Raw genomic sequence first — 24,576 nt, forward strand, 5'->3', positions numbered from 1 at the left:
AGTAAAATAGCTCATCAGAATGAATATGAGTTTCTCTTACCACTACTTTCCGATTCATTGTCACTATAGTCATCGGAATCAGATTCTCCAGCCATGGAAGACGTGCGACCGCCCGCTGAAGTGGATGATTGCTGATCAAAGTCCATGTCCACGTCCAGGAACTCGCTATCAGGGGGCATTGGTCCCGGATTGATGCCCAATTCGATGCACTTTTTGAAGTGGGTCTTTGATTGCATGTGCTTGGTCAGATTGCCCTTGGTTTTGAAGCTGTAAAAGAATAGAGAGGTTAGTATACTTTCAAATATTGGTTTTTACTTTTACTAATTTTTGAAAAAGCCCAAATTAAATTCAAAATCTAACTTTAAATAAAAAATAAAAATGTATCTAATTCGACACCTCAGACGCGTTTTATATAAATAAATATATAAATACTTTTACTAACCTGAAATTGCAGTGGCTGCAGGTGAATGGCCTCACATCCGTGTGGGTGCGAATATGCTTCTTAAGCATCGAGGGCTTCTTGCACCGAATGCCGCATTCGGAGCAAACGTATCTACCCCTTCCTCGTCCGCGGATATACGTGTAATCCTCGTGAGACTCGTAGCCACCCACCAGGGGCTGTCCAGAGGGACTTGTCTCCAGCTTCTTGGCCTGCGCCTCCTCGTTCGCCTTGGCCGCCACATTCGCCTCGCTGAGGGCGCCAACCTGGACAATTGGTGCGGCCTTGATGGCTCCTTGATAAAAGGCACTGCTGCTGCTGGTCGACGTGGAAGTGGAGCAAATTGTTTGCTGCGAAGCCACGAGATTGTAGCTTAGTTTTCCAGAGCCAGCCATCGCGGCTGAGCTTCCATTTCCCAGCATCCTTTGCCGAGAATCGTACAAAGCCATCACCTGCTTCAGTTTGAATCCCAGTGGATGCGGTTGGTTCTCCTCGCACACCTGCCACACGCTGTACATTGATAGTTTGTGCATTCCGGCGACATACGACGGCTGCGGGCAGTTCACCGTACAGTAAAACATCTTTGTGCTGCATTTGAGACCCAAATAAGTGTAGGCGTGTCCATTGAGATACAGTTGCACACAGGATTTGGACGGCCTGGGCGTCTCCGGCGAGATCAGCGGCAATGTATTGGCCGTAGGTGTAATGCCGTGATGGCGTTTGGGCGTAAAGGTTCCCGGTTTCAATGGCAAGCTAGTGGGTCGCAGGAACTTTGATTTGGCCGCGGATGAGGAACTGGGATTGGTTTCCTCGGTGTTACTTCCATTTGGAGTCTCCACATGCAGTGGTGTTAGAGGCAACTCCGTCTGTTGTTTCATCACATTTTCCAGATTGAAGTGACGCACTTCGGCTTCCGTGGTCTTCACATTATCAGCCATGCGCAGAAAGTTAAAAGGCGCCTTCTTCGGCGTCTCCTTGCTGTTCCATTGCAGAGCTTGCCGTTGGGCAGGCGTAGGTGGTTGGCGGCTGAATTCGCTGGGCACATTTTGAACTCCACCGAATGGCGATAGAGCCTTTAGTTCGCCAGCTGCTGCGCCGCCCAGGAGAAGTGGACTGGGTTGCTTCCGGTTAGGACTGCGTCCGCGGCCCGAGGGAATGGGCAACTGAAGCTGTTGCGGTGGCGGCGGAAGCAGTGGCATTTGTGGCGTTAAGCTACCAGGTCCCGGCATTCCGGGCACATGAGGAATCGGTGTGACAGGTGTGCTCTTATCCCCACCGCTCATTGGTGGCAGCGTTAGCGGATTGAAGGCAGTTATCGAGTTGATGGGTGGAAACTGAAAGTGCTGCGGAGCTGAACTAACGCCCAGCAGTCCACTGCTGCTGACCAGGGCCATCAGCTTACGCTCCTTGCTCGTTGATCCCGATTCGCTGACCTTGATCGAAACGTCCTGAAAGCTTCCGCCGGAGAGGAGAGGCGTACGAATCATCTTGGGACTGTTGTCCAAATCGGGGCACTCCGAAATCGGAATCATGCTGCCGCCCGAGGAGGTGAATCGACGCAAGCGCTCCTCTTTGGTGGCTTGCAACTCGGGTACATTATTAGTGTTATTTTGGTTGTTGAACGAAAAGTTGAAGCTTGTCGTTTGCTGAGAGGAGGAGTCGCTAGTCCTCACTCGCTTGGCGGGCTGAGCTTCAAGATCACGCATTGCAAACTGCCGATCCTCGTGCATTTTGGTTATAACCACCGAATCCTGCGACTTGCGCGGTGCATTCTGCTGGGCATAGTCCACCAGCGGTGTTTTACCCAAAAGGGGGCCGGGGGATGGCAGTGGTGCATCTACAAAGCGCAGGGCTTCAATCTGAGGAGGAGGAGCAGGAGCAGGAGCAGTTGATGGAGCTGGAGAAGAGGCCGGAGCACTTGCAGTAGGAGCTGTTACCGTAGAAGTCCTCGCTGGCGTTTGTGCTGCACTCAGGCGACTCAATATCAAATTACTCCTCTTTGTATTCAACTGCGAAAAGGCCAATTTGGCCAGAGATAATGGATTCTTCGAGTTGGCCATGTGGCTCTTTAGCTCCGGCAGACTTAATGAGATCGAATTGGAGCGGAAGGGCGAAGAGGCCGGACTCATGGGCGCACTGGAGCTCGCATCCTGGCAGTAGGTGCTGTTGTGCAGCTTCAGTTCGTCCGCACTGCGGAATTCGTTGGCGCAAATGGGACAGGAGTAAACAGCATCATCGCCCTCGCCAATTGGCACCGCCAAACCGCGAGCATTTAGCAACAGATTCTTGATGATCGAGTTGTTCACCTGGGCAGGAGGTGGTGCCGCTTTGGAGCTGCTCGCTGGAGTCGCAGGAGTCTGTGCCGCAGAACTGGTGGGCAACGAGCTTACGGGCACTGTAACCAAGGTTGTCTTCGGTTTCGCTGACAGATTTAAAGGCATCGCATGCACTGCCGTCGCCGGTTGCTCGTTTTTAGCCACTGGTGTTGCGGGATCCTGGCGATATATCATCGTTTGCATGGGCAGCGGGGAGGGCGGGGGTGGCAGTTGTTGTTGCTGCTTCACGGGAGTCGTCATCGTTGGAGCAGGCTTATAGGTATTCCTCTTAACCACTCCATTTGGAGGTTCCAGCGGCTGCTGCTGCTGTTGGTTCTCCTGCTGCTGTTGCATGTACGTATAGTAGTTCTGCTGCTCCAGCTGCTGCTGTTGGATAAGCTGCTGCTGCTGCTGTTGTTGCTGCTGCTGAAGTTGCTGCTGCTGCTGTTGCTGCTGCTGCTTTTGGACGATGGCCTGTGCCAAATTCACTTTGGTCTCGCGCTCTGGCATCTGTGCATTGATGTTGTGACTGTTGTTTGCATGCAATGCCGCCGTTGCATTGTTGCTGTTGGCATTGTTGAAGCTGCGCGAACGACTCAGCTGCTTGGGATACTTCTTCTGCAGCAATATCTCCTTGTTCTCCACAATAGCTTCGTTCTGAGAGATCAACTTGGAAATGTGCTCCTGTACTTTGGCCACATTCTGCGTAGAGATAAAGTCAATATTAGCATTGCACTGATAGGAAAGCAATAAAAACACTTACTACTTGCATGCCGCCGCTGGAGCTGGCAAAACTGCTGAGATTGGCGGGGGGCGTGGGAGTGGCGGGCGCTGTGGCTGCACTGGAAACCTGACTATTCGTTCGCACCAGCTGTGAGTAATAAAGAATTTACAATTTACAAACAATATTCTCATTAAGGAAAAGAGTTTTTGACCAACCTGTTGAGGCGGCAGACTTGGAGGTTGTTGCATTGGAGGTGGCGCCTTCACCAAAGGTGAATGTTGCTGCTGTTGCTGCTGTTGCTGCTGTTGTTGCTGCTGCTGCTGTTGTGCCAAGTGTATCTGCTGCAGTTGAAACTGCTGAATGACCAGTGCATGCTGATGAATTGCGGCCGCCGCTGCATCCTGGTTGTAGTAAGGCTGTCCCAGGTAATAAACCCCACCGGGTGGCACCGGCATGGCGGCCAACAGCGATTGCTGAGCCAACAAGGATTGCTGCTGCTGCTGCATCTGCATTTGCATTTGATGCGAGTTAATGTGGTGCTTCATCTTCATCTGCGTGCTGGGCGAAAGCGTGGGATGTGCCAGCGATGGCTGCTGCACCAAAGGCAGTTGAATCGATAGCTTCTGCTGGGCCATTTGATGTTGCTGCTGCTGCTGCTGCTGCTGAAGCTGCAACTGTTGCTCTTTGCTGCCACCGGGTGGCACATACAGCGCGGCATTATGGAACTTGGGTTTATATGGCTTGTAATCGATGGACGACCGATGCTGGGCAGTCGCCGAGTGCAGATTATCCGCCGTCGTGGGTGGCAATGTTCCGGCAGCCGGCGAACCTAGCGGTAACTGCTGCATGTGCTGCGGTAGCGGTGGCTGCTGAATGTAGGCACTCTTGGCCGCCGACAAAGTGGAAGGCGAGGGTGTTGGCGAATTCATGGGCTCATCGTAGGGCGATCCAGCGCGACTTGGCTGTAAGAAAATCAAGGAATTAGCTAGGTTTCCAAAGGAATCTTAATATTTTAACTAGAGCCCTGCGTGAATCATTCAATTTTTGTTTTATCATAGTATGCCATGAAATTTCTGATTTGTTTAATTCAATTCTATGTGAAACAAATTGAATGTTTTTCTAATTTCTCGAATTGAATGATTGAATGAATAATTTTGATGAATTTTTTGAATTTGCCAGATTTTTTTTGTGCTTTCTTTTGAGAACAAAAAGCGGAACATTTTTAACAAATCAATGTTAACTGCTTAGTAAATAAAATTTAGGCAAAATTATGGGCCTTTCTTCTTCAAAAGAAATTGACGTTTATTATTTTTTATTATTTTATTATTTCGAAATTCATGCCAGTCATTCATTCAATTTTGTTAAACTCAAAATTCTAATTAATTCTTTCATATGAAAGAAAAACTTCAAAATAATTAATTGAATCCATTCACGCAGCGCTCTAATGGGAATTCTAATATTTCGACTTACCAACTCGGAACTACTGTTGCTCAGCTCTGCATCCTGATCGGACAAACCATCATCCGCATCGGCTGGCACCTCCAATCCTCGCGCCCTGGCCGCATGCGATCTCGAGCGGCAGTGCTTGTACAGATTGCTCTTTGTCTTGAACGCAATGCCGCAGGTGTCGCAGGGATAGGGTCGCTCGTTGGTGTGCGCTCGAATGTGCTTCTCCAGCACCGAGGGCTTGGCACAGATCAGATTGCAGTAGGTGCACACATATCGTCCGGATTTTTCTCCTGCCGGATTGGGATTGGCTATGCCCGGACTTCCCGTTGTTGGCTGAGTCACCTGTTGATGCTGGGCAAATGTTGCCGGTAAGAGTGTGGCATTCGCCGCATAGTTGCTATTACTGTTCGTATTGCTATTACTGAGTGGCGTTCGCGTTCGGGCCGCCGCTTTGTAGCCACTATTGCTGCTGATAACGAGACTCTCCTCATGACCAATGGCATTGACATGATTGCTATTTACAAAATTGGCACTGAATTCATGTGTGGCTGCTGGCGGCGGCTGTTGATGTTGCTGCTGTTGGGTCAGCAGATGTTGGTGGTTTTGGTGACCATTGGTGACCATCGGTGGTGGTGGCGATAGCGAACTGTTTGAGGACAGCGATGTGGTGCGATCGCCACTTGGATGATGGGCACCTCCTCCTCCTCCATTCGTCGCATTCCCGCTCTCCACTTCGGTGGTGCTGGCCAAACGCTTAAACTTCTTGTGCAGATAGCGTGAAATATTTGACCAATCCCCCAGCGGAGCCTCATCGGTGGTGGCGGGTGTGGGCGTGGTGGCATTTACGGTGGTCTGCTGGCTGACAATGCTCATCGTGTTGGCCACATTGGGAGCCACTGGCTCCTGGTGGTTGCTGCTGACCGCTGCCATCTGTTGTAGCGTCATTTTGCTATCACTTAGACTTGCTTTATCTCTACACTTAAATTCATAATTATTCTCACTAATACTATTATCACTGTGGTGGTTGTTGTTGTTGTTGCTATTATTATTATTATTATTATTTGTATTATTGTTGTTGTTGTTGCTGATGATGTGGTGGTTGTTGTCAACAGCGGGCAGCGGCAACTCGCTTAGTTTATCTCGTGAGCTTGTACTGGGTTTGCTGTTGCTGTTGCTGTTTGTATTGCTATTGCCACCAGCAACATCTGTTGCTGCTGCTGCTTTAACGTTTAATGTTGCTTCTGTTGCTGCTGCTGTGTTGGCTTTGTTGCTTGTTCTCTTAGTGACTGTGGTTGCTGTTGCAGTTTCCCGATATGTCTGCTTCTTGGTTGATGTTGCTGCTGCTGCTGTTGTTACTGTTGTGGTTGCTGCTGCTGCTGCCGCTGCTGCTGCTGCTGCTGCTGTGGCACGTCGCGTATTGTTCACTTTATTGGTCTTGTACTGTTTGCCTGCGGTTTTGTAATGCTTGGCCGTTGTGGTTGTTGCATTTTCCATATTATTATCGAATTTATTACCCTGTGACGTATTTGCAGCGGGCTCATCTAAAGGCGAAACGAGAGAGAAAAAAGAAATCCAAAATTAATTCAATGTATTCCGCATAATTTAATTTAAATGCCAATGCTAATTGATACATCCATGATAAGCCCATTTAAATATTTTAAATGATAAACTGGTAAAAATCTGGCTAACTATGCGAATGACCAGAACATTTCAACTGTCCAAGAACTTGGCTTTGCTTCCAATGCAATTAATTATTTAATTTTCAGCTAATAGACCCTTTGGCTCGTACGACTTTTAAATAATTCAAGTGCACTTGCTGTTCGCGCCTGGGTTTCCCATAGAACAGCTATATTTCCAGCCACCATTATCAGCTCTAATTGGGGGCTCAATCTTATCAACGCGTAGCCGAGAATGCCAGATACTGAGCACGTTAATTCCGCCCCGCTGCGATCAATCCACCAGGTGATTCACAAATTGGCAAATTCCTGTGCAATATTGAAAATCAATTTCCCACTATGTGCGAACGTGTCAACATCGATAAAGCACAGTGGCAAAAATACAATAACCGTGTATTTTTGCCTTCTTTCATTTTTATCAACTTTCTATTTTGAATTCCCAACATGGCTTAGGGTTCGGGCCCCACCTGCTGAAAAAAAGCCAGGCAGACAGGCGACCAAAAATCGAAATACGAAAATCCAAGAAAAGTGACAAGTGAAGTGTAATGACTGGTGTCACTGGCGACTCGTTTCGTTGTTGTTGGGGGCTTCCTTATCACAGCTCGTGCACACATGTGTGACAACAGTGCGTATCAGTACTATAAAGCTGATGGCAGGAGATTACAAAATGGGATTATAAAGTGTTGCCAAATATTAGGATAGAGAGAGAGCGAGAGAACTTAAAAATGTTCAAGTACCCATGAAGATAATGTTTATAAAGTGTATTTTATATTTAAACAATTCTATTAAGGAATGGGTTTTTATAAAAAATTTGCATACTCTTTAATGTATAAGGAGTACAACATTTTTCATAAATTTTCGAAATAACTTAAGATAACTTTGGACTGGTCACACTGTTTATTTGCTTTTGATAAGACTGTATGAACACTGACAACTGCTGCTATTTTTACGAGCCCCACTGTCTGCATATATTATATGACTCGGTCGTCGGGCGATTAGTAAGCCGGGGCAGTTCTCAAATCACAATCGCACACAGACCAAAAAAAACACATATATAAACTCACTGGCAACCGAGTTGGGTCGCGTTAATTGACTCGACTGCGACTGTTTAGCATTCAGCGTTATTATTATACACATTATACGGCATTATGCGATCGCAGCGACTCTCGTCGCGTCCCAATGTTTACTCAATTTGTTATCAGCACACGGCGGCTATAAGGCTTTCAAGCCGTGCGACCGCAAAAAAAAAAAAACCTACGAAAAAAAAAAAAATTGCCCAAAAGTTCCATTGATAATGCAAAGCTCCATATATTCACGGTATATATTTTCGGTACGTGTGTTTGCCAGATTCATTATCAGTTATCAGTGGGGACTATCGTGTGCCTGAGTCAGAAACAAAGTCCCCGATAAGCGATCCCCCATTGTAACCCAAGTGATTGGCAATTTGCTGGGCTGCAGACGCGTTGACGTCAGTTATCCGATATTCGGATTCGTATTCCGATTCGTATTCGTATATGGCTGTCAGATTGTCAACTTGTTGGGCAATTAAGTGGCATTCGCTGGCGATTAGCTGCTCGGGGATCCAAATCCTAATTACATAATCACGTGTAGTAAATATGTGTATGTACTCGACTTATTAATAAAACGAGTGAGTAGGTCAATTACAAGGCGCCAACTGCGCCACAATTGAAATATGTACATTGTATGTGTTGTAGCGATTATAAGGCATGCGTTGTTTGTTTCTAATAAAAACAAGAGCGGAAAAAGAAGAACAAGTATTTTGACTAAGTAAGCCGTACAAAGTCCAATAACAAAAATCTTTGCCTTTAAGAAATATTCTGATCTTGGGAATTATACAGACTAAGTTCTATATTTTGAAATTAACAATTCATATTTTTAATATTAACTTAAAACATACGCTTATAGATCAAAAATAACTTTAAAGATTATCAATAAAATTAAAAAATAAATTTTTAACATTTTCAATTACGAAATTCTAAGCTATTGAAGTTCAACTGTACACAATCACGAACCAAACTAAATTATAAAGACTGGCGAAACTAAAGCCATCAAGAGTCACAACAATATAATAAAGTCGAGCGTTAATAAAGAAGATAAGCTAATCAGAAGGAGGAGGCGCTTATAAAAACCCCAGCAATTAAAACAAGAATACTCATATTCCCAAGATACCCAAAGTACACAAAGGCGCAAAGTGCACAGTGACGTTTAAAGATCTTTTACTTTACACCATTATTGTTAGCCACGAAAAATCCATTTGCCACAGCCGTCAAGTAAATACGAATATGACATTTTCGTTATCACGAATTTTTGTTTAACGATTTGGGGGTTCTAATTACGCCTGTTTTGCAAGCATTTTCGAGGCGTGAAAACGCCAAGTAAACGTGAAACACATGGGAACGTAGGTATATAAAAATACAAACTGGAACTGCATTTGCATTGGCATTTTCATTTGCATGCACATTTTTATTGAGCCAGGCGAAAAACAATTGCCCCCGTGCAAAGTGCAAAAAATAAGGCGCTGTGGCAAATAATCAAACAGGGTAGGGTACACTAAAACAAAATGTTTTTCATTAGGAAAGGGGTAAAGATTGTTTTTAAAAAATATAAACAAAAATTATCTTCCAAAAATAAATCTGGAAAATATTTATTTGACCCCAATCAATTAATACTACAAATCTATTACACAATTTGTTTAGTAGTGAGAAACAATTTTTTTTTCCAGATATTATTTTAATATTTGTTATTTTTGTGTAGAGAAGCCCGTTTGTCGGTTGATAAATCGTCGCACATATTGAGCGCACGCTATCGCCTACGTCACAAGTGCATTTCGCGATTGACGGAGTGACTGAGTTTAAAAATTAAATAAAACGAAAAGAGAATATTTTATAAACATCTACACAAGCACAGAGAAATAATGAAATGAAAAAACAAGGAGGTGCGGCAACGGCGCCACAAAGTCCACACATCTGTCTGACGGTCAGTCTGTCAGTCTGTCAGTCTGTCACTCTGCCATTCGGTCATTCCCTCAGTCATCCATTCCCCCGTAACGACGACGTCATCGCAGTGCAAAAAGCACTAAGCACTCGCCCACTTGGCAATTGTTTATAATTTATTAGCGAGCAGCGCTTTACAGCGGTGGCAAAAAAAAAGCGGGTGTATGATACGTCAAATTCGCGGAAAAGATTCCGAAATTCCAGTGAACAACGAAACGCCCGATAAAAGCTACGAAAACAGGCAAAACGGTAAAGTGAAATATACACATACCCGAGCTTAATTGTGACCACACGCATTTTTCCGTCTATCCCGCTCATTTGCATAGCTACTGCTGTTGTTGTTGATTATTGGCGAAACGCAACAATTGGAAATGCACGGCGAGAAAAAATCTGGCGGCGCGAAAAGCAAGAAATCGAAAAGGCGACAGCGACAATCGAAAATCGACGACAACCGACGCGACTGAAACATTTAAGGCAACTAGACGAGGCGACCAGCGAAATTCATTCAGAGTGTGTTCAGCGAGTGTGTTTGTGAGTTGTGTGTGCGAAAAGAAAACGAAGAAGCGACCGAACAGGGCAAAAACAACAAGTAAGAAGTCTAAAGTCGACTTATTCGACTGCGATGTACCCGTTAAAAATGGTAGGGTGTATAAACATTTAATGATCGATCCCGCACAAGTAATTTTCAAAACAATAGTTTTGAAAAGTTTCAATCATTTAGAAAGATATTCTGAATGCCGTATCCCAAAAAGTTTTGAACTACTTGTAATAGTTCCTGAGATCTGTCATATTTCTGAAATTTAATTTTTGTTAAAAAAAGATCAATGGTTTTCTTTATTCTAGAATTAAAATTCTGAAAAAGTTTTTTAATGTCGTTGTCCAGTTTGTGGTATAAACATCAATATTCCAAGATATCATAATTGGAGTTTTCAAAAAATATTATAAATATGGTTTTTCTGATAGTTATTCAGGATTTATCATACATTTCTTAGTCATAAACCCACTAAAACCTGAGTTTCCAACAGTTTTAGTTTCGGAAGTGATTTCCTTTCAAAGAATACAATATACCCATGGTTTTATTGGGTTACTGGGTGTTAAAAAGACGCGACGTCAGCGCGGACAACAGAAAAAAAAGTACAATAATCAAATAATTGCGGCAGCTTCGTCGTCGCCCCCCGCACAACTCACACACACTCATACATATGAGCTCTCAATCTCCTCACACACAGTTGCAATTGTCAATCAAAAGTAAGCACAGGGTCGCTGCTTCTTCTTATTCAGCTTTTGATTTTACGGCAGCCACTGAGAAATGATCAAATCAAGCAAAAATTAAGAAAAAAAAACAAAATAAAAAAAAACAACAACAGGTGACGCGAAGTACGAAGCGAAATGAAACGAAACGAATCGAAATGAAAGACTGTCGCCAGCCAGTCAGACGTTGTTTTTGTTGTTGCCCCCCCTCCTATTGTTGATTACGTACGCCACACTCACACACACACACACACACACGCACGGTCCGTAAAACACGCGCACGCAGACAAACAAACGACCCCATCGACAACCACATTCCCCCGCACAAATATGCGAAATTTTGCTGACTAAGGAAGGTCTGGGGAGCACCAGGCAGAAAAAAGCAAACAGCAAAAAAAAAGAGGCAAAAAGCACAACGCGATAACAACAAAAGCATTTAAAAGCGTAGAAGCGCAAAACGAAGCAACGGAAAAAGTGATAATAAAATAATAATTGCTACAGCGCACACCGATCGCCAGCGAGAGAGAAAAAAGAGCAGGCCAGAGTTGCCATATTAGCTGAGTGAGAGACCCCATCACCAGCCGACCCCCAGCGCCATCCCCCTCCCACTCATTCAGCACGATCTGCCATCTGTGCTCCAATTTAGCTAGTTTATAGCCATCTTCAAAGTTTATCACTCATACGCACTGTTGCCTTCGTATAAAAAATTGTTAATCTTGCCTGCGTAAATGTAATTTTTTTCATCTCCCTTTCTTAAACTAATCTTTCCAACGAAATTTGTAATTTCATAAGGTTAGAAAGGGCAGAACGAATTTGTAGAATAAAGTCAAACTGTTACACATGTCGTATGAGTAATTTTCCAAGAAAGATTATTTCACAGCGACTAAATCGTAAACTAATTTTTTTTCTCTTTAAAATATCCGCTTTTTACGGTTGATAATATGATTCTTAATTGTGGAATATTCAGTCATCCTTTTGGCAGTATGAGCTCTATGGACGGGGTGGGTTTAGTTTACTAAAACAAAGGAGTTTCTATAGAAGTCTATCGAAACCCTGAAAGAAATTCTGCAAATAAAATTCAACTACTTTAATTTAAACTCAGGTACTGTTGGCTATTTTTAGATCTAGCTTGGCAACACTGTTTGCCATGTGGCGACGAAGCCCCACAGCCAGTGCTCGCCCTCTCTCTCTTTCGTGCTCACTTGGGAACATGACTAACCAAACAACTTGACAACACTGTCGGGGGAATTTGTTGCTGCTTTTGAGTCAATTCATAAGAAACGAGGAAACCCGCCGCCATATCGTCGTTGTTGCTGCCGTATATATGTATGTATGTCCGTATGCCCGCTGTACATACAGTTGTGTTGGTGCGGTTGGCATGAGCATGAATCAAGTTAAAAATTTTAATAATTTTGCCTGATGTTGTGGCTAAAAACGAGTTTAGCTTGTTGAGTGTGTGTGCATTGTATTTTGAGTGCGGCTACTTGTTTTCTTCATCATTCTGCTTCTTCTTCTTCCTCTTGCTCCAGCTTGGACACTGCGATAATATTGTACACTCACACAAAGACGACCAGAAGAGCTTGATAAGCGCTTTATGCGCCATCTCTCTCTTTGAAAACGGGCGGTGGGAGAGGGGCAGGGAGGCGTATGAGGGGCTGTGACGTACCCGTGTCTCATTGTTATTGTTGTTGCCCACTCAGCCGTGGTAAAGTGTTATAGGAAATCAAATTAAGGCGATTATAGAGCGAGTGCACGCGCTCTCGAAAAGAAAGAGAGGGAGAGGATCGCTCTCGACAGAAGAAGTAGGGGATTGAGTTTACTACTTGAATACCCTAAAAGTAATCGATACCCTACTTTATGGGTTTAACGGGATTAATTAATTAAATAATATTACGGTATATTTTAAAAAATAAATTTCTTTACATTCCATTTAGGTATCTTTAATTTTTTAATACATTTTTAGTTTATAATATTGTAGGGCCTAAATATTTTATCTATAATTTTTAAATAATAATCATTAGACCCCCAGGGCACTCGACACAACTCATTCAATACAACTTCAAGCAGTGATAAGACTAGGGACAAAGACATTATGCTTTCGAGCAGAACTTTGCCATTTGCTGATAAGTTTGAAAGCAATTCGAGCCAAGTCAGTAAACAGTTTCATTTATTTATTTACTTAGAAGGGGTTTCCAGTGCAGAATATTGATATAAACAAACACATCGCCCAACTGGTGATATATTATGGGGAATTGCGAAAACAATTCCCAAAAAGTGCTCAGACGTTGGTCTTTTTGACTAATCGGAGGTACTTTTCGTGAAATAGATTTCGGTTTTTGGGGGCTTATCAACTAACAGGGCCTGGATTCCTTTGTCAAGAGTGAAAGGTCAAGGTACGGCTCTGGCTGTTGATAAAATAGATAAGCTGTACTCTTAGAAATCATGTGTCAAATGTATAGGGAACCCAAATATATATAAGTGTCTTTGTAGAAGATCCAAATGTTTATCTTCCCCAAAAATGAGTAAGCAATATTATGGGTAATTTGGCAAACACATCTAAATTCTCGGCATATTATACACTTTTCTCACATCAGCACGGAAATTCCCAAATTAGTTTGACGTCAGCAGAAGAAATTTTGTAAAATTTTTCAAGAGGAAAAATCATGTTCGAAATGCTTTTCGATTGCCAAGGTTTCTTGGTTACACAAATGTAGGTAAATATCAGTGTAAACAAAATTGATTTTTGGCACAGCGAAACCAAAAAGAATCGAATACTATTTTGCCCTTTTTCAAGCTTTCTCATATAGATTTATGGATTTGAATTTCGCGGCAGCGATTCCCAAATATTTATGACAACAATCGGGCGTTGAAATCGGGCAAAACCAAATTAAAGATTAAATAAATTATTATATGGTGTGCCAATTCGAACACTTATTTAACACTTAAATGTCGATCGTTCATATAGAAAAAGATTAAAGGATTCTTGGAAGTTGAAATTTTTGAAATAACTTAAAATTTATTTGCGAATATTATTTATGATTATGGCTTGGGCGTATAACGATTTTGGCCGTGATAACCATAAATATAAAATGAGTTCAAAGTAAATATCATATTATTTCCCCTCTCCTCGTTCCGAAATTTTGTGTAAATCAGCAAGGGTTCGAATGAAAATCTTATAAATAGAGGAATTAGTGGCCAAAAAGTGTTAAATAATTGCCAGGCCAACAATTTTTTGTTTACACACAAAGCGAAAATAGCGGAAGATCGAGGAAAGCAGACTAAAATCGTTCGATAATTTTTGTTTATTTTTATTTTCCACTGTCTCTTTGACTTTTGGCTTTGCTTTCTGGCTGATAGAATTTGATTTTCTCGATTTTCTTGATTTTCCATTTTGTTTTGGTGCCGCCGCCTCGCTAGAAATGTATTTTTAAATGCTCCAACTACGTAAGACGACATTCAAGTGTTTTATTTTAGACAGTAGACGGTATAGAGCCAAGTAGTCGGCTATATATACATACATTGGCGTCTATATATCTGCATAAATATTTTTAGTTGCCTGTATTGGCCTTTTGCGTTAGCACATTTTTGTTAAAATTTATCTATTTGTATTTGCTTTATGACAGGCAAATGGAAATCTCGAATCGATTCGATTATGCAATGCTGCTCAGCCCATAACGATCATAATTTAATTTCGCCCCCATTGAATGAATCTTGAGATATTCTTGATATTTCGAATTTTATATATTTTATGGCGCCGTCAAAGCAAAAGTTAATGAGAGTTTTTCGGTCTAATGTCACGTTATGCTTTTGTATTTCGGGGGAGCTAATTAAATTAAACTGTTTATAAATACTTGTGATCTGCCAAAGGCCGCCAAAACAAAAGATTTGAGAAAAGAATCTCCAAATCGTGCATTCGAGCGCAAACAAAAATGTTTCCGAGCGCCAAGCCATCAAAATAATTTTTCACAAATTGTGTGCGTTGTTCTTTCTTAATTTTGTTTCTTTTTCTTTTTTTTTGCTTTCTGCTTGTCTTGGCGTTTTGGCATTTGAAGGACGGAAATACGTTGGCTGCGTTGTGAATTTTTGCATATTAGCAAAAAGTGAGAAAAAGAAATAACCATAAATACACAAAATTTTGATAAATTCAAAGCGCTTACGTAGGCAACTCAGGGGGCCATTGGATTGATATTGATTCGATTCAATTCGATTCGAAACGAGCCGATGAAATGTATGCACAGGCATGCGCAATGGGCGTGAAAAAAATGGTAACTGATTTCCAGACACGGACCCAGAGTATCTGTAAATGTATCTGTATCTGTAGCCGTTGGCTGTGGCTGCAGAGTATCTGTTGCTTTGTTGCCGAGTTGTCAAGGTCATGACTGCTCTTTAGGGGTTGCCCAGCCGATAAACATGTGTCGTCATTCCCCAGGCAGCAGGGCATTCCTCAAAACTCACGCAAACCCGAGCGCAGAGCATTAAAGGCGGAACGTATTATAACTGTTGCATGTTTAATTGTTCGCAAAACACTTGAGAGCAGACCTAAGACCCTGAGATATGCACAGTGAAACTTCACTATGGGAAATGAGCTCTCCGCTACTACACATAATAAACACTATTTACGGAAGAGATAAGTGCTGTTTTTCTTACAACTTTTAATGAATTCGAATTAATCCCGAAATAAAAGATAAAGCATCATAAATATTTAAAATTTAAAGAGCTGGGAAACATTTTTTTTCACAAATTATGACTTCAAATTAAATATAGTTTATATTTATACTCATGTGACAAATGATTTATAACGTGGGAATAAACATACATGGATTTAAGTTGAGAAATTAAGATTTGAGAAAACTTCTCTATCAATGGTGTATTTTTCCCGAAAACTTTAAGAGAAACTTTGTGTTCAAATAAGATGTTATACAATTAAACTTTGGTTTTTCTTCTTAATAATGGGATGAGGCTAGTTTAAGGGTGGATCCTTTGGATACCCCATCGAGAAATTTAAAATTTTAAAGAGGAATTGTGTGAACTTAGGTTGCAACCTTTAAGAGTTCTTCTAGAAGGTTTCACTGTGGCGGCAAGAGGGATGTCGATTCCATCGGAACGCCCCGTGGTGCAGTCTTAAGTGGATTTCCACCTTAAGTTGCTTTTGTATTGATGTTGTTGCCGTGCACGTTGCACATAGCCGCTTCTGCTGGCGTGTCAATGACGTTGCAAGCCTTTTGTTTGTCTTTTTACCTAGCCAGGTATCCTGGCGCCGGCTTAATTTACCAAAAGGTAAAGGTAGAGCGCAGGTAAAACGCCTCAAAGTAGTTCAAGTCCAATCAGCATGCTCTCTCGCTCTCACACACACTCACTCATACAACTTAGATGCACACCTTTACCCATACTAATGCAGAGATTATCCACTCACCCGCACACGTTGTTGTTGTTGCCGTTAAAACTAACACTAATCTGATATATATATGTATTGCGGCCCGGCCGCGGGGTTGCCCAGATTTTAGTGTTGTTTCTGTTGCTTCTTCTATTGTATTCTCGAGAGGGGGATCTCTCTTTCGACTTTTGTTTATTTTGAATTTTCACAGTTTTTCTTGGAATTCCTTGCACAGTCTCTGGCTCACTCGCACACGCACTTACTCACTCGCTCTTTTTTTTTTGGAGAGAGACTTTGAATTTTGCACTTTGATTTCGTGTGTTTCGTTTCATATACTATTTTCGCTTTGCACCGCTGCTAATTAGCATATTATGACATTCATTTCATGTCGCTGTAACCTTTTCCTCTGCGCCTCTCTTTTGCGCTCTTTTCGCGCTATGATCTAATTTGATTAATACAAAACTTGTTGTGGCGGCTGCACTCGCACTTCTCGCCCACACACACTATTTGCTACATACATATGCTGAGCTCAAACACACACGCGCGTATGTTCCGTTCTTTTGTGGTTTCTTGTTTGCCTTTTGTTTATGTTGCGCTGCGTTGTTTATTCCGACTTATTCGAATATTCATCGTTCATCGTCGAAAGAGCATAGCCACGCCGCGCCGAAACAACCGAACAACCACACCGAACGACGAAAGATCGAAGAATGGCGGGCCTCGAGAGTTTTTTTCGACGCCGGCAGCGACGCGGGCAGCGCAACGGGCAGCGACGCCTAGCTTAACCCTTGGGCGCCCGAAAGAGCAATGTTTCGACTCGACGCAGGTGTCAACTCTGTTCTGAAAATCAGTTTGAGGATCTAACTTAATTATGATTTTTTTTTGCATGGCATGCAGAATATAATTCTGACTCTTAAGAGCTAGACTAGCTATATTTATATTTAATTTAATTCAATTTAATTTATCCCATTCGATATCGTTAGCTGTCTTAGCTTTTTGATTTCGTCAACAAGCGAAAAGAAAATCTCTAGAAGGTTATATTACTTACTTAGTTTAATCTAAATTATATTAATCTACCACGTGATTTAGTTTTTGTTTTGAATTTTATTCCTTCTATGGCCCTTTTGCCTTATACTGTTTTCAAGATAAGAGTATTTGTATTTAACTATTTTCAGAGGAATTTAAATGAGTAACTCCACAAGCTATCAACGTGCAAATATTTACATATTTATAAATCTAAACTATCTTATGTTTAAATCAAATAAAACGTATTTTTTGAAATTTTTTGGCATTTTACGTTTAGTTACAAAGACCCTCAAGGGTTAATAGAACCGATCAACTGTTTCTCTCAGTCAAACGTCATCGTGTGGGCCAATAGCTGTGCTTATTTTCGCACTGCACCCAAAAACACAATTAATTCTGGCAATTAGATATTCATGTTTGGTGCTTAGCATATTGTTTTTCGTTTATGCTATTCCGTTGCATCATTCAACGGTCGGTTAACTTAGCCCCACAATCCCTGAACCGCCCCTGGGCGAATGATTAACAATAACCGGCAAGAACAAGAACAACGTGAAGAGAAACAGAACACAACAGAAACAACAACAAATGAAGCAAGTGAACTGGCGTCGCCAAGTCGTCGGCGTCACTTTCTGTGTGTTGGTGTGTGTGTGAGAGCGACTATTGCGTCTGTGAGTGTTCTTAGGGCCTGCCATCTCTTTCACGCTAACGTGATTTTCGTGCCCCAGCAGACATATGGCGCTGTTGCGCTCTCTTTCCATGAAATGAGCAAAATCACTTTTCATCTGCTTCTTCTTCTGATACCGTGTACTCGTAAAGTATGCTATAGTAATTGTAGTGTCTGCATGCAACATTTAGAATTAATTAATTCATTAATTAAATATTAAATCAATTTATTTTAGTAAAGGTTTTAGAAAGATAGAATTGTTGAACATTTATTGGGTCGTTGCTAGAGGGTATCTGCAAGTCGAGTATCCCGATCATAGCATTCTTTCTGGTTTTATTTGTATTTCGCTGCGTATTTTTCTGCCGCGAGGGAAGCCCGCCCGCAAAATGTTCAATTGTTATTGTTGTAATTGCTTTTGTTAAATAAAAAAAAAGACACAAAAAAAAAAGAAGAACGCGTAAGTGAGCGCCGCGTTCTTGGCTTATTAGATCAATTGGTTTTGCACTTTTTGCTGTTGTACTGTTGCGCTGCCGCTTTGTTGAGTTTATTTATACATTTTTATTCTATTTCCCCCGCTGTGCGCCATTTTCAGTGTACAGTTTTTGTTTGCTAATTTATAGTTAAAGTTTGTTTTTGGGTTGAGCAATTACAAAACTGGCGGGCCATAATTGATTTAAGCTTTCTAGGTGTCACGTTCAATTAACAGCATTTATAGAATCTGTTATATGAAAAACTACTTTTTAAAGCAAGGAAAATAAAAATATATAAAAATCCTCATCTTAAAAATGTACACAACTTAACTCAACTTTCTTTAATAAATAGTCAAATCAAATGATTTACTATAAATCTTCAACAAGAATCCCCATTATAATAAAAGCTCACCCATTGAACTGTTAATGAAATCAGTTATTCGGATATTAATTTGTGGCAGCCGTAAAAGCGTACGTATCCATAAATCACTTTCCTCCTTTTCACACCCATTAAAAATCGATCCCGATAACGACAGCGAATTGTCCATAGAGCTTGACAACAACAATTGTAACAGAAATACTGAAAATCCCCCGAAGTCTGAAACTTTCTGTGCCAAATCGAACGGAAGCGATTCGATAAGAACTATCACACACACGCGCTCTCAATATGGAAAATACGTACCATACATACGTACAAATGTACACCCAGAAAAAAAAGACCGAAAAAATCTAAGACCGAATTTCTTACATTAATACCGTGTTGTTCTTTTATTTTTTTAAGACCATATTCTTATATTAATACCAAAGGGTATTGATTTAAGACCAATAAATTTAGATTTAAGTTGAACTTATGAACGCGCGCGTAACACGGTGCGATGGCCCAGTTGGTAAGGCGTCTGACTCTTATGCGAGAGGACCCCGGTTCAAAACCCTAATAAGTCAAAGTAAGTAAAAAGTTTTTCAAATGTATTTCAATTAACATTTCCTTTATAACTTTAAGAACAAAAATGTATTATAAAAGTTAAGTTGTTAATTTACTAATTACAAAAAAAAAATAAGTTGTGTTGTGAGTGGGAATTGAACCTCGTACCCCCAAACACAAAATAATACCAGAATCCAGCACCTTGGCCCCTGGGCCATGGCCTTATTATTTCCTTCCGTGGCAGAATGCTTACAGGAGCATTCAAACAAAATTATTTTTTTACTAAAAATAAATATAAATTTAAGTACGTTTCGTTCTTAAAGTAAGAACAGCGGTCCTAAAAATCCGTTCTTAAAATAATACCATAAATTCTTATAATGATACCAAACGGTATAAAGCTATTTTTGAGACTCAAACAGACACGTTTTCAGACACAATCAGAACAATTTTTTCCCTGAGTGTATATATGCCAGAGGAATAGTTTTCGATGTGTGTTCAGATGTACATTTATTTGGACAGTTGACGTACGATAACGCTCAACACTTGGTCGCCGATGATATCACGAAGAAAGGTAAACAATCTAATCAATAAACACAATCAAGCGAGGACGAGTGGTACGCACTCATCTAATAGAGCAACACGTACATATAGACATGTCTACATACGCGTATATATGTACACGGAAAGAAAATGTGTCATTGATTCCGGGATCCTGTGACATCAGAATTTTATTTTAAAGCATTTCGAAATGGTATTCTTCATCATAACAATAAATTTTATTATACTGATATTTGATAAATAAAGATGATCTAAGCTTGATAAGATTAGATTATTTTGATAGTACAAAATTACAGCAAAGATTAGTTTCTCTGCGAGTTCGTATCTATATTCTTTATTTAAATCGAAATTGTTTTTATCATCCAATTTTTGGTTGTGTTCAGAGCAAATTTTGTGTTGCACACTTTTTTAAATGCCACATTTTCTTTTGTATTTCAACCTAGTGACTATCCTCGCAAAGTTTTGATTTACATTTAAAATTGTTAATGATTGGTCCTTAAGAATAATTTAAAGATTTTGCAGCTCATCTATCACTGGATATCAAAAATTTTTTAATGCGTAAAGGGTTCTACAAAATTAGACACAACTGATTTTTCTCTAGGTGTATGCATACGAGTATCCGTATCTGTGTAATACCAGTTGTTGGTACTCGTGGTCGAGCTCGTACGATTAATCGAACAGGCGACGCTGCCACATGCACGCGACGATTGATTACAGCAATAAAACGTCTATCGCATCGATTGATTTAAAAATATAAACCCGCACACACACACACACCCCAAAATGATCGGCAATTGGGCTGCACGGCAACAATTAACCGGGCATCTGTATCTGAGTATCTGCGAGCAGCAGCGAGTATCTGTGTTAGTGGCCAGTATCTGCGAATCTGGCAAACATAAATAGGCACAAGTGGCCGGCCCCAAAAGTGCAGCAATGGCAAGAGTAGCAACAATAACAAAAACACCCAGCGTACGTCGCCCCCGATGGGTTCTTACTCATTCACGCATTGGGTAATCGATACACTCGCAGACACACATGGAGAAACGCTGCTCAGCCGCCAAATGAAACCATTAAGCGCTACATAAAACAGTCCTCGTCGTCGGGGGAAGTCGGGGGTTAAGGGGCCCCCGAAGGGGGGCGGGGGGCACGGAGGTGCCGGGGCGACGCTGGAAACATTGCAACCAGAAGCTACGATCGCCAGTGCCGCCAAAGTGGCGACAATGCCACACAGAGAGAAATAGGTAATAAAATTATTCAAATTGTTTGACAGGCATCATTTAGTTCTTTTTTAAAGATTTTTAAAGGTGTTAATGGTCAACATTTGTACAATATTATTTAAATATTTAAAAATAAATTATAATGGATGAAAACTACCATTAAGTGTTTTAAACTTAAAAACAAACTATTAAAGATTTCTTTATAGTAAAGGATTTTTTATTTAAAGTTAGACAAAACTAAATGACATTATTTTGGGGATCCGAGAAATATAAAATGTTTCTTTCTACGTCAATCTTTATATATGAAATTGACTTATTGAAGGGGAGATTATTGAAACAAATTAAATATTAAAATAAATATTATATTATGTTGTAAAAGGAAATAGTTGATAAAAATAAAGTGAAAAGTTTGGTCTCAAAATATTAAATATAATATTTCTGTATAGTGCAGCAAAAGCTATAAAGAATACAAAATCTATAAAAATAACAGGATTACTTTAAAATTAGTGTAATAAATTGGGAACATTTAAATTCAATTCCCCTATTTTTTCTCAGTGCAACTTTGGCTCCAAACTCCGGCGCAGACAGACAACGCAAACAATCAGAGAGCCCAGGCAGCAACAGCAACAGCAATAGCAACAACACAACACGGCGACGTGATCATGTCTGGCCCGTTCAGCCGTTCAACCGTTCAGCAAATGTTGGCGACGTCGTCGCCGTTCGGCGGCTCCAACTTTGTTATTATTACCGCTCGTGCACATGCCCCCAACTGCCCACGATTCGATGTTGCCGCTGTCCGCAGAGCAAACAGGTTTGACCATTCACTTGAACTGCTTTTCGGTTTGGGAGTCGCCATCGAGGAGGAGGTGGAAGGGGTGGGGGATGTGCCAGGGGAGTTCCAGGGGAAGGCATCTTCGTCATCGACATTAAACGTAATCAATAGAGCGAACTTCTTTAATTGAGCATCGTCAACGTGCGAGAGACAAAAGCGAAGCGACAATCAAAACTAATTGAATGCACAGTGCAAAAAAGAACATCATGAGATAAAAGGAGGAGGATTGATTGCCTTTTGTGAAATTACGAGATCACGGAGAGAAATATTACATTTTAGAGATAATAAAAATAAAAAACGAGAAATATAAAATTTTAGAGATAAGAAAAATAAAAAAATGTTTTCCTTAAAATAGTATTAATCCTAAGGAAGATTCCTTTCCTATAACGATGTCGTAATGACATTTATCTATTTGCCATTAGTAATACTAATATTAAAGCTGTGTTAAAATTGTATATATATAAATTCAGAAATATTTAATGTGATTTTCATTATTATTTGCCTTTAATTAAAAACCATAATTATAGAATCCATTGCTGCAATAATCAGTACCTTATTATAACCCCAATTTCCGTTTCTCATATAATTACACGACACATAACAAGCAGCCTAATTACGCATTGCATAGTTATGGGCGTTATCGATTTTGGAAGCCGCTTAGTCCAAATGGCAAGTTAGTTGATGGAACTTGGCTGCCAAAGCTAAACAGACAATTTGAGTCTATGTAGAACGAGTATTATGCCGGTTGTCATGGGGAAACTCCGGTGGGAGAGTTTCGTTGACGGATTGGGAGTGCCCGACATTACAAGTAATGCTTCCGTTGATCGATGGCTTTGCCATTTATCAAGGTGTGTCTATTAATTCCTCGCGGTAAAGAACATAACATTTTATACAAATTAATTTAAATGTGTGGTTAATTGTGTGTGAATTGCTAGAAAATTAATCAGAACTTGGTTTAGAACTCATCATTTGTTAAGATGATAAGTTTTAAATAGATCTTGAATTTCATATGGATTAGATTTCAGATTAACAAATCGTCTAAAATAAACCTCTCGTTTAAAAAAGGGAAATAGAACATGGCACTGATTGTACATTCGAAGAGATAACCTTATAATTTTTCTGAAAATTCCAAGCTGATTTCCAAGAACATCATCCCCATCCGAGCAGCTAAATCAGCACTATCAATAGATGGCCTTTCCATCGAAAGGCTATCGCTTTGGCTCCATCGTTTCTTAGTCAGACAGCCTGGTGGTTATTATGGTGTTGGAATGGTGGAACTGTTGGCTTCGATTCCATTTCATTCGATTCAAAAGTGACTGAATGCGTCAGCACTGAATAAATAATCGTAGACGCCCAGACCTTAGTCAACGGCCAACTACAAGTTTTCAACATTAAATGTATATATAGTAGGCTCACAAACAGAACTGACCGCGTGGAGCTTTGGGTGTTTGGGGCCGCTTAACTTGGCCATTATAGGATTGTCGATTGCTCATTTGTTGACACGCAACACTGGCTTTTGGCCCAGGGCAGTCGACTGAAAATTCAGTGTGAGTAACACACAACGGCCGCTGAGGGGAGGTGGAATAATCAGCGAAAACAGCCGCCCAGTGCGGATTTCAGTTATTTTAGTTTGTTTGCTCAACCTCAACTATCCAATAACAACAATCAGAAAAGCCCCCTGGGGGGCTGCAAACTATGAATCAAGTGGAATTTACATATATTTGGTGTTCCATCTGCCTCGCATTAAAGGTAACAGCAGTAAAGGTTAAATCAACGAGGAAATTTCTATGACTAAAATTGCAGTAAATGTTATATTAAAGTTTGATTTAAAATTAACAAATCAACTAATCAAATTTTAAAATTTAAATACTTTTAACCGGATTTGGAGATCCAAAATAAGCACAGAAGTTAATTTTTCTCAAGTAACTTTTATACCCTTGCAGAGGGTATTATGATTTCAGTCAGAAGTTTGCAACGCAGTGAAGGAGACGTTTCCGACCCCATAAAGTATATATATTCTTGATCAGCATCACTAGACGAGTCGATCTAGCCATGTCCGTCTGTCCGTCTGTCCGTCTGTCCGTCTGTCCGTCTGACCGTCTGTCCGTCTGTCCGTCTGTCTGTTTCTACGCAAACTAGTCTCTCAGTTTTTGAGCTATCGGGATGAAACTTTCCCAAAAGTCTTCTTTCTATTGCAGGTAGTATATATGTCGGAGCCGACCGGATCGGACAACTATATCTTATAGCTCCCATAGGAACAATCGGAAAAAAAAAACTTTAAAAAATTCTAACTTCGGTGTTTTTTGAAATATTACCTTCTACTTTTGGGGATGTTATTTTTTTAATATTTCTGAATTTCGAATTAATTATTTAAAAAATCGGACTACTATATCATATAGCTGCCATAGGAACGATCGGAAAATTAATGGAAAAGTAATAGGAAATAAATTCTAGCTTCTTTGGTTTTTGTTGTATTATCTTCTACTCTAGAATATGACTCTTTTTAAATATTTCCGAATTTCAATTTTAATTTTATCGAAATCGGACGACTATATCATATAGCTGCCATAGGAACGATCGGAAAATTAATGGAAAAGTAATAGGAAATAAATTCTAGCTTCTTTGGTTTTTGTTGTATTATCTTCTACTCT

The 24,576-nt window shown here is 40.7% G+C and overlaps 1 protein-coding gene across 3 annotated transcripts in view; it reads right to left on the bottom strand.

Moving 5' to 3' along the window:
• The window catches only part of shn (schnurri), a 48,775-nt gene that overhangs the window by 3,150 nt on the left and 21,049 nt on the right, over positions 1 to 24,576 (bottom strand). Inside the window, exons 1-6 of one of the 3 annotated variants that reach the window (XM_070213852.1) lie at positions 16,282 to 16,933; positions 4,949 to 6,468; positions 3,694 to 4,440; positions 3,518 to 3,625; positions 443 to 3,456; positions 41 to 267 (exon numbers count right to left, since the gene is read on the bottom strand). In XM_070213852.1, coding sequence (XP_070069953.1) covers positions 41 to 267; positions 443 to 3,456; positions 3,518 to 3,625; positions 3,694 to 4,440; positions 4,949 to 6,421 — 5,569 coding nt within the window. In that variant the 5' untranslated portion in view covers positions 6,422 to 6,468; positions 16,282 to 16,933. Of the gene's footprint in view, positions 1 to 40; positions 268 to 442; positions 3,457 to 3,517; positions 3,626 to 3,693; positions 4,441 to 4,948; positions 6,469 to 9,888; positions 10,342 to 16,281; positions 16,934 to 24,576 lie in introns of those variants that run through there. The other 2 variants (XM_070213853.1, XM_017143718.3) reach the window with 2 other exon arrangements.

Source organism: Drosophila takahashii, chromosome 2R (assembly GCF_030179915.1).
Source record: "Drosophila takahashii strain IR98-3 E-12201 chromosome 2R, DtakHiC1v2, whole genome shotgun sequence".
Lineage (NCBI taxonomy): Eukaryota > Metazoa > Arthropoda > Insecta > Diptera > Drosophilidae > Drosophila > Drosophila takahashii.